Source organism: Vanderwaltozyma polyspora, genomic scaffold, assembly GCF_000150035.1.
Source record: "Vanderwaltozyma polyspora DSM 70294 KpolScaffold1061 genomic scaffold, whole genome shotgun sequence".
Taxonomy (NCBI): domain Eukaryota; kingdom Fungi; phylum Ascomycota; class Saccharomycetes; order Saccharomycetales; family Saccharomycetaceae; genus Vanderwaltozyma; species Vanderwaltozyma polyspora.
In genome coordinates, this window is record NW_001834671.1 from 73,703 (window position 1) to 85,124 (window position 11,422).

An 11,422-nucleotide genomic window follows, 5' to 3' on the forward strand; every position below is an offset into this window, starting at 1 on the left:
TGTATATAACTATTATAGAGTAATCATGATTATTGACATGAGACTTTATCATTTTTTCATTGGTTCAATTTGAAACTGTTGTAAAGCAACATTGTTATAGGCAATACTCAGAATTAAATTGGTACTTGTATTATCGAATCTCATATATATCACATTCTAATTTATCTATTATGATGAATAGAATACTAATATAGTTAATAGGGCAATTTGTCATCACTTATTAATGAATCATAGATATATCGACTCAACGATGAGTAACAGAATCGTTTATATTACAGGAAGCATTTTCAGTAATATTTGGAGTATAAATAGGAATTAAATTTCGATGTGTAATATTTAGATTTAACTTGTGTATATTGTGTATTATATTTCTTATCTAATAAGGACAAGAAAAAAAATTCTTAGATATTATTATAAAACTTATTAATAAGAAATATCACCTGAACTCAGAAGACAAGGTATTGAAGTTGCAGTAATGGTTGATAGCATGTATTAAAGTGCATACTTTTATCTTTGAAATTAGAGCAACATTATATGGAATTGTGTAATTTTCTAAGGTGTATTATTGTACGTCAGGTAGCATCTTATACTCTACCCAAAATGGTGTATAGTCGACAAGAGAATATATAAAGAACTAAATAGGTACCATAGCTGGAAAAAATAAGCCCCGAAATAAAGAGAAATACACAATTCTCTTAGTTAAATGTTATAAAATATTATCAAGTATATCTACCTTTAGACTATATTAATATATTAGAATACAGTAAACATATATTACTATTTTAACTAATATCTTACCTAACACACAATCTTAATAAATGCATTCGTTATTTGACGCGGAAGATAAAACGAACCATATCAGCAAATATTGAATTTGGTTGCAAACTCATGAGAAGAGAAACATATATATCAAAAGGTCAATTGAATTAAGTTAAGTTAAGTTAAGGTTTATACATTCACTGTAATATGAATACGAATGTGGGTTTCAGATATTTAGATAATAAAATGAAAGTAAACTTGCTAAAGAAAAAATGAATAGACTATATAGCTTCCTATTATGTACTTTTGTTTTTTCGATTACTCATGTTACAGGAGAACACTCAGGTGGTGAAATTCTGTCTTATGAAGCCAATCAGTCATTTAATGCCTTATGTGTAGAGAGATCTAAAGTGATCAGAGGTGTGTTGTGGGGTGCTGTGGCCTACTTCCTAACCAGAGCTCTGTCAAGTTTCGCGCTGATATTTACGAAAGTTGGTGACAGAGACCCATGGCAACGTGACAGATGTATGAACATTGCTAGGTCAGCCTCTGCCAGTGCTGGGTTAATCACTTTTAATATACTTATGCATACGAACGGAGTCTTTGGAGAAAAGGAAGAATTTTATGAGAATGTGAGGTTTGTATCCTACTTTTTACTGAAAGTCTTAGGAGCAATAACGACTTTGGTCATATTTACTCGTATCATACACACTATAACGAAGAGCAATAAAGTACAAATTTCAGCGACTCAGATAGAGGAGCCATATACGACAACTTTCTCCCCCAATAAAACTTTAGGATAGAATATGTATTGAATTTGTGTTCCTGGTTTGACAACAACTAACGACGTCAATGGAATGATTCTAACCGTGGTTAACCATTTAACTTGTAGGGGACAGTTTATTACAATGTCAGTCAATACAACAGGATATGATTGTTTAACTACACTAACGAATCAAGTTTCCAAGCATCTTGGTTTCCCTGCCACCACAATCAACGAGTGAGGTATTCGATTCAGTAGTGAATTCTACAAAGATGATATGTATAAATTCAATATTACACTAGGTAAGGCTATGAGACCAGACAAATTGGAAAGGATAAATGTTATCACTTTTAGAAAAGAAAACGAATGTAGAGATGTCTCATATAAAGAGAGGAATGAACCTAGAGGTGAGCAGATGTTTGGTAGTAACTCCGATATTCAACGTGGTTATAACTAATGAATAAGACACAACATAGTTGAAATGGAACGCAGAATGAACACTTCAGTAAATATTGAATGTGTTGGCAAAGTTGCGAAAATAGAAACATATAGAAAGGCCAATAAAGTTAAGGTTTAGATATGATAATAGGAATAAAATGTAGAGTTAGATATATAGATGATGAAAGACAAGTAAGGATCACATCTGTTCCTGTACTGTTGCTACACGACAAAAACCGTTGGAATATAATCTCTCGTGGTGTATGTCACTTATTTAACAGAATACAACTTGTCCTTTTATGTATAAACGACAACTCTCTATAGAGTGTAGCTGATGAAATTATTTATAACATAAACCATAATTATTTACGTAATGTCTCTTGTCTCGTATCTCTATTACTCTGACATTAATTACCCTCGAATCTAATCGGATAATCACTAGACCTGAAGTGTTCCTATTAACTTACAAGATATTCTCTTATTATCTACATTATTACCCGGACGTATCATTTTTAGAATGTTCTACTAAAGTATTTAACATTCTAAGAAAAGAAACAATAATAAGTAGCGCAAGTGGTTTAGTGGTAAAATCCAACGTTGCCATCGTTGGGCCCCCGGTTCGATTCCGGGCTTGCGCATTTATTTTTTGCAATCTTTTACCAGAAACACAAAGTGATAGACATAAAAAGATATCTCTATCCTGCTAATTGTAGGATATTTCGAATTGGCATCAGTTTACTCTTGATAATTTCTTTTTTTTTTTTTTAGTTTTATAAATTTGAGATACACTTTCAAAATATTATCCATTAGTAAGAATTAATAATATTATAACCATGAGGCATTCATTCAAGATCTGAAATTGATTGCTGTTCATGAAGAATTGGATTTCGATTCTGGTGATATCATCTCTGAAAATGAAAATGAAAATGAAAGTGAAACTGATATTGTCACTAGATATAATAAAGACGATTATTTAGTAGAAACTCTTCAGGAGGTTCAGACTAACAGATGTGACATCAAAGTTCATTGTAAATCAATGTTTCAAATAACAATCAAAAATACTATTCCAGAAAATCAAGAATACATAATTGTGATTAGTAATAGACCTAGTTTTATAAGTCCCTTTTTACTAATTGTGAGACATGGAAGCTCGTATCTTCATAAAAACTGTAGGAAATTCTCGATATTTTAGGTCGAAAGATAAGAATAGTTGCAAGTAATACCATACTCCAGATAGTAGTGAAACTTAATAAATATAGAAAGATATTCGATTTTGTTGGAGCCGTAATTAATAGAATCATCTCTTAATTTCATAATTTTGTGACATCAAATAAAGATCAAGTTTGATTAAAATAGTCACCCTCTTGCCCAAATCAAAAGATGTTGGAAACCATTATTTATGGCGTATTATATTGTTAGTAAATATTCATCTCAACCTTAAGGTTGGCTTTACGGTTTTGATATTTTTTCTCTTAAGATTAAACTATCGTATATTCCTTACATTCTAATACTGCAATATGACTTTTGATTCGATTTTAAATGTTAATTAAATGTTATTTCATTTCTATTCTTATCTAAATTTGGAGTGAAAGAGCCAAAAATGTCACTACAAAGAGCATTAAATGTCACTACAAAGAGCATTAAATGTAACTCCTAGCTAACAATTCTAAAGTTTCATGACTCAATGACCAAATATACCAGTGAATTGATTGACAAGTTGTTGGTATTGGTGCAATAGCTGTATAGGAATACCTTGCACACGATATAAAAATGAAATATAGTACAATTAAAAGAGCTCTACATATTGAATTCCAGTATAATCTGGGATTCTCAAGTTATTCCGAAAGATATCTTGTCCAAGATGGAATGGCCCATGAGGGAGATCTACTTCTGGCTTTTATCATATTTGTATTCGTTAGAAAACGTATACTACTAACTTAAACTGGTTAATTTTGGAAGGTAGTAAAGTAGGAAAGTTAATATTTACAATTAATACAATAAAATTGATAACTAATTATGACAGTTAGTAATTCTTCTATATTTCATATGGCTAGATTATATTATTCAACAATTGTGTACCTTATCTTCTAGTGGTTGAGAGATACTTATTTCTAGGATTTGATGTTTTATGGAATTATAAAGAATCACTGTAAGTGATAAGTGGTCAAAATAACCAACTATACTTACGTAAATACCATAACTTTCCCTTAGTTTATGTATGCCTCTTTCTTATGAGAAGATTTGGTTGGACTTAATTAATACATGAAAGAGGGATAAATGTGCCAGTGTAGGAAGATTCTACTGGGAGGAGCGTTAGTAAAATTTGAGAACTCACCTCTTTTCAACTTACAAGAATTTCCATTACTGAAGCTACCGGCAACTATTCAACTTCAACTTCAACTTCAATTTCTATGCAGGAACATACTTTCCTTACATGATCACCATTATTGTTAAACGAAGAATGAAAATATCTTGATTCAAGACAAGAGATTGATAGCTAACTCAACCATCGTTTCAAAAGAAATGAAGAGAGATGAATGAGCTTTCTATTTTCCAGAATGAGAACCAGTCCCATCGCCGCATCCCATAGTAAAGATGAAGTGTAGTGGAATGTTTGTGGGTTTTATTATTTTAGTTTGATACTTTTAACCTCAATCATTTCTTATTAATTGATAAAGATTATTACGGAAAAGAAGAAACAAACTACTCTACCTCATATTCCCCTTAATTGTTTCTTTCTTTCTCTACTTCTCTAGCTTTCTTATAGGAATAAAGAGGCCTAATAAGCAAGTAAAAATATACAAGGATTATGTCTTCAATAGACCTCGACAGGTATAATTTTATGGGGGAGTTGGGTTTACTAAATAAAATACATAATAAATAATTTAACATCCCAATCAAATCAACTTCTGTCTGGGTCGTTCTTATGTGTACGGTATACCTATTGATCTATCCTATCCATCTGAACCAAGGGGCAGTAAGGTCCAGGGAGCATGGAAATACGATGGTCCAAGGCTACTTGAAATGCTACTAGTAACCTAACCCAAGCGCAGCGGGCTAACTTGTTATAGCATAGGTTAGGATGGTTTCTTGTTATAGCTTTCTGGCTATCTGTCAGCCTCAGTTGGAAATTACTAAATCACTCAGTTTTTTAGTAATGGGCTGTATAACCGTTTCGAAAAAAAAGTTATGCTACGGGTGTATCTCTGCAGTTGCTATATGGATTAGGTGGATGGCCTGGTAGACCCACAGAGAGACAGCTCGACGTACCAGTACAAGAAGCTTTCGAAACTGTTTAAGCACATACATACCTGGCTAAAAAAATACTAACTATTAGTAAAAGTAAAGTTTTAATAACACTAATCAGTTAGTAACACTTGCTATTACACTGCTAGTTAGTCCCATTTTACTAGGCTAATTGGTTGACTAAAGAAACAGTAACAATATGTGTAATTGATTATTAACTACTTGTTTCTCTGGATTAATTGATAGTGAGCTAGAAAGTAGAAACTGTCAAGATTATTATAGTAATGAATAAAGATGGGAAATTGAAACGTATATAAACCATTGGTTTTTCTTACTTGATTCAAAAACTCATTTTTCAAGATTTAATACTTACTATATTTATATTCAATTGTTAAGTTATCAGTAAAAAGACATCGATCTCAAACTTAAATAGGTTTTCAATACACTCACTATATTTTGTATAGTTTATTATAAGAGACTTTAAGTTTACAGATTTAACAAAACTAAAAACAGACTAGGAAAAGAATTTCCATTAAACAACTATCCACAATTAATCGCATAACAAGAATGTCAAAGCAACAAAATCTACGTTCTATCTTTAAGCACTTCATTTCCCGTGAGCAATCTGAAGGTGTTGGTGCCAGAGTTAGAAGATCTATTGGTACTATGCTATTGAGAAAGTTCTCTCCTTTCTTAATGTTAGATCATTTCAACGTTGCACCAGGTGCTGGTTTCCCAGATCATCCTCATCATGGTCAAGAAACTATTACCTACGTTAATGAAGGTATGATTGCTCATGAAGATTTCACTGGTTGTAAGGGTGTCTTAGGTAAAGGTGACTTACAATTCATGACTGCTGGTAAGGCTATTTGCCATGCTGAAATGCCAGTGCAATCCAACAGTGGTGAACATGTTGTTGGTTTGCAATTATGGGTTGATTTACCAACCGATATGAAAAATACTGAACCTCGTTACAGAGATTTGAGAAATAAAGATATTCCAAGAGCAAACCCAACTGATGACTTGGAAATTGAAGTTATTTCAGGTAACTCATATGGTGTAGACTCCGTCAAGGATTTGGCATACACCCCAATTGATTTCTACATGTACAGAGGTAAGAAGGCTGGTACTGAATTTACCCAAAAGTTCTCAAGAGATTTCAATGTTTTTATTTATGTTTTGAAGGGTGCTGTCAACATTGGTGACCAAGTATTCCCACAATATTCTTCAATCTTTTTCAACACTGATGGTGATGCTGTTGGTGGTACTGTCGCTGCTGATGACACTGAGTTTGCCATCATTGGTGGTAAAATTTTAGATCAAGAAACTGTTCAACATGGTCCATTTGTTGAAGAAACCAAGGAAAAGTTAATCAAGGTCTTCTATGATTACCAAAGTTACAGCAATGGTTTCGAAAGAGCCAGAAACTGGAGATCATCCATCAGAGATGGTATTAAAGAAGATGATGCTCCAAATCATCATAACTAAAAGCTGAGTAATCTATAATGATTCTCTTCTTTAACAATTCATCAATCTAAAAATTATCGGAAACATAAAAATAAAAGCAGTTCTTTTATTATTTCATTTGGGTCTATTTTTTTAATTCAAATGAACTTTTTTACTCTTATTTTGTAATGACAATTTAACATTTATAGTTTTTATACCTTTCTAAGTAAAGCTATTGATACAATATTCTATAGAAAAACATTAAAATATATTATGATTATTTAATGGTATACTATTGTTTTTTGGTTATTTTATTTCAATGTCAATAATTACGTCAATTCTGTCTATGACTTTAAACTCAGGTGATGATATATTTAATTCCCAGGCTCATGTAATAATATCTCTAGTTGTTCTAATATGTTTTCAGTGCAAATGTCCCTTTCTAATTTACATTAAATGAGAATAGGTATGTTTATTTTGATGCCATAAAAATTTAACCTTATGATTTTCTATCTTTAAGATCTGATCTTGCGAAAACCTTAAACTAGGATCAAAGGAATGCAAGTAAGAGAGATTGTGTTGAAATAGTAGATCAAGCTGTGATCACAGACCTAATAATTTTATTCTTGCTTTAATGATTATAAAATAATACGAAGAAGTGGAGTATTCAATAGACAAAGAATTTACGACACTAGCGCAGACAAGAACATATATAAAGAAATAAATAAATTTCATAGCGACATAAATAAGTTCCCAAATTGAGAGGGACAGACAGAGTTATTATAATAAATACCTTAGTATATTAGCCAGTATATCTACCTTTGGATTATATTAATATATTAGAATATAGTACATATATTGTTATGACGCAATAATTGCCATTTATTGAAATGACAAAGTATAATCAAATAGATTATTAATATTATATATTTATTTAGTTCATTCATAAGACATTACGGAGAAATACATATAAATATTACTTCAAAATCATCTTAAATTAAATCACCAAAATGAATAACTCAGATATTATCAGAATGGTATAAGCTTTAAGCTTTAATGAAAGTAAGTATACGTTAAACAGGCATGTCTATCTATTACTGAGCTCAGTGAGTGGTAACTCGCTCATCCTCCTGTAACAGAGTAGTCTATATAACATAAATAGTTTTATATATCGGAACTGAAAATTTGTTCCTTTTATATATTAGAGAAATCGATACATTCACCTTGTACGAAAAACAGCAATAGTGACATAAACTTTATCCTCGAGTATCCAGGTTAAAGTCACAACAGATATTACTTTTACATCTGAACAAATACTTATTCACTATTTAATAATAATAAGAAATAGGTACCTTATACTTCAGGAACTCCATCCTTTATAAACGTCGCGTTACCTATTTATTGCCGTCATTGCCACATTTACGTGCATAGTAATGGTCACATATTGTATTATTTCGAGACTATTTCGAGGTTACTTCATACGAACCTTGAAGGTGAAGAAATATGTGTCACTACAAGAATGTTGTTACATGCTATTAACATTGATATTTAAAGAGATCATTGTATATTATTGTATATTATTGTATATTATTGTATATTATTTAGTATCTTACTTTGTACATAAAAGATATATAGAAATTTATTATTATTAACAAGTATATTTACTTTAACCTACAGATCTCCACCCTTAAGATCCTATAGAATAAACGCTTACCAGCCTTCATTCTAACGTATACCAAATTCAATATACAATTAAATAATAATTAAAGGCCAAATAATACAATATAAAGAAACTTCTGTCACTTTGTACTGACATACAAAATTTTTATATATTTATTCTCATAATTGTCACCTTTTTCCAAAATTCTTCAGTAATATTGGCAACTTGGCCGAGTGGTTAAGGCGAAAGATTAGAAATCTTTTGGGCTCTGCCCGCGCAGGTTCGAGTCCTGCAGTTGTCGAATTTTTTTTTATTCAATTCAATTAATTGACATAGATTTGTAAGATTTTTAATATTCATACCAAATAAATACAGCATATCGGTATTTTTTGTTTCATAAGTATTAGAACTTTGGGCCACCTTCTATATATCCAAACTCATTAATGATCATCTCTTTCTGTTATTATAGGACTACTTGCCTGTTTAATATTCTTTCCCGTTTAGGTAATTAGATCCCAGATTGTATTACCCGATTAGGTAAACAAATTGCAAAATTTTTCAAAATTAGGTATAATAATAATAATTTACATATCGGTCGATTGAATAATTATTATATCTTAAAAATAAACTTAATGATAGATATCGACATTAAGCAACTTTAAGAAATAGAGAAAGATAAACAAGGCTAGGTTACTTTTATTCTAATCAAGTATAGTTCCTCGATTAGACGAGTGTTTTCTTACTTTGGTTTATTGCTAATATATATATATAAAGAAGATTTAATAAATTAAAAAAAAAAAAAAAGGAACTGATCTATATTCTATTCTAGTGCTCCCTATCTCTTCTTTTGACCTAATTATTTTAAAGATGGATTTAGAATTTGAAAACAATCCAATAAACACCTTTGCTCCAGATGCTGTTTTCACAGATAGAGTGAGAAGATTTCAAGAATTTTTAGATACTTTTAGTTCTTACAGAGATGCTATTCGTTCTGTACAAAGACATAATTCAGAACTGTTTTCTCAATCAAAACAAGATAACTTTGATGAAGATTTAGATACAGACTTCGAATCTGATAAAAAAGGAATACAGGCTGTGGATTACATGCCGCTTAGAATTGGTATCTCATTAGATGATTTGAGAGAATTTGATAGATCTTACTGGTCTGGTATCTTAACTTCTCCTGCTTATTTCATCCCCCCAGCAGAAAAAGCATTAACAGATGTAGCACATTCTATTGACGATATGCCAGAAAGTTATACACCTGGTGTCGATCCTGCATTTCATGTGAACCCTTGGCATTTGTCCTTCAAAGGTTCTTTCGGTGCGCACTCTCTTACCCCACGTACATTAGATTCTCATTTCCTAAATAAGTTGGTTTCTATTGAAGGTATCGTAACAAAGACTTCCCTGGTGAGACCAAAATTGATCAGATCTGTCCACTATGCAGATAAAACAGGCAGATTCCATTACAGAGACTACACAGATGCTACTACAACATTAACAACAAGAATTCCTACGCCTGCTATTTATCCAACTGAAGATACAGATGGTAACAAACTAACTACTGAATACGGTTATTCTACATATTTGGACCATCAAAGAGTGACAGTGCAAGAAATGCCAGAAATGGCACCTGCTGGTCAATTACCAAGGTCAATCGATGTTATTCTAGATGATGATCTAGTTGATAAAACGAAGCCAGGTGATAGAATAAATATTATTGGTGTCTTCAAATCTTTAGGTGCCGGTGGTTTAAATCAAAATGATTCTGGTACTTTAAATGGTTTCAGAACTTTGATTATTGGTAACACAGTTTATCCTTTACATGCAAGATCAACAGGTGTCTCTGCTAAACAAATCTTATCAGACTTCGACATTAGAAATATTAATAAATTATCTAAAAGAAAAGATATATTCGATATTTTGTCTCAATCACTGGCTCCATCTATTTATGGACATGATCATATAAAAAGGGCTGTTCTGTTAATGTTATTAGGTGGTGTAGAAAAAAACCTAGAAAATGGTTCCCATTTAAGAGGTGATATTAATATATTAATGGTCGGTGACCCTTCTACTGCTAAATCACAAATGTTAAGATTCGTTTTAAATACTGCATCTTTAGCTATTGCGACAACAGGTAGAGGTTCTTCTGGTGTTGGTTTGACAGCTGCTGTTACAACAGATAGAGAAACAGGTGAAAGAAGATTAGAGGCAGGTGCTATGGTTTTAGCAGACAGAGGTATTGTATGTATCGATGAATTTGATAAAATGACAGATGTTGATAGAGTGGCAATTCATGAAGTAATGGAACAGCAAACGGTTACTATTGCGAAAGCTGGTATTCATACCACTTTGAATGCTCGTTGTAGTGTTCTAGCAGCAGCAAATCCTGTTTTTGGTCAATATGATATAAATAGAGATCCACATCAAAATATTGCATTACCGGATTCTTTGTTGTCTCGTTTTGATTTATTATTTGTTGTTACTGACGACATTAATGAAATCAGAGATAGAGCAATTAGTGAGCATGTTTTGAGGACTCACAGATTTTTACCACCAGGTTATTTGGAAGGTGAACCCATGAGAGAAAGACTAAATTTGACTTTGGCAGTTGGTGTTGATGAAGAAGCTGAACAGACTGACGAGCTTCACTCATCTTCAAACGACGATGAGGATAACATTTTTGAGAAATATAACCCATTATTACAAGCTGGTGCCAAATTGGCCAAGAATAGAGGTGATCATAATGGTACGGAGATTCCAAATATCGTTACAATTCCTTTCTTAAGAAAGTATGTCCAGTATGCTAAAGAAAGAATTGAACCAACACTAACTGATGAAGCTACTTCTGTTATTGTTAAGAACTACACTGAATTGAGAAATGACGAAAACTCCAAAAAGTCACCAATTACTGCAAGAACTCTAGAAACATTAATTAGATTGTCAACAGCCCATGCGAAAGTTAGATTATCTAAAACAATTGACAAGCGTGATGCTTTAGTAGCTGTTACCTTATTAAGATTCGCATTATTGGGTGAAGATATTGGTGACGATATTTTTGCCGAAAGTGATAGTGATTGGAAGAATCAGTAAACAGGCGATCTCCA

The 11,422-nt window shown here is 31.9% G+C and overlaps 2 protein-coding genes and 2 non-coding genes across 3 annotated transcripts, besides 1 other annotated feature; all 4 read left to right on the plus strand.

The window, feature by feature from the left end:
* Positions 1-2,527: 2,527 nt before the first annotated feature.
* Positions 2,528-2,598, plus strand: Kpol_1061trna5. The gene has a single exon. It is a non-coding gene; the product is annotated as a tRNA-Gly (tRNA).
* A 3,175-nt stretch (positions 2,599-5,773) lies between these two features.
* Positions 5,774-6,694, plus strand: Kpol_1061p27 (pirin family protein; the record flags this gene model as incomplete). The annotated part of the gene is made up of 1 exon (XM_001645411.1): positions 5,774-6,694. The coding sequence occupies one exon, from the start codon at positions 5,774-5,776 to the stop codon at positions 6,692-6,694; it is 921 nt and encodes a 306-aa protein (XP_001645461.1).
* A 1,837-nt stretch (positions 6,695-8,531) lies between these two features.
* Kpol_1061trna6 lies at positions 8,532-8,613 on the plus strand. Its single transcript has one exon. It is a non-coding gene; the product is annotated as a tRNA-Ser (tRNA).
* Positions 8,614-9,179: 566 nt separating this feature from the next.
* Positions 9,180-11,405: a sequence feature (this is one fragment of gene Kpol_1061p28, which is interrupted by a gap, the other fragment is Kpol_1061p28f2~contains possible frameshift sequencing error~similar to Saccharomyces cerevisiae MCM3 (YEL032W); similar to AA sequence:UniProtKB:P24279).
* Kpol_1061p28 (uncharacterized protein) overlaps positions 9,180-11,422 on the plus strand; it is a gene marked incomplete at both ends in the record, with an annotated part of 2,972 nt that continues 729 nt past the window's right edge.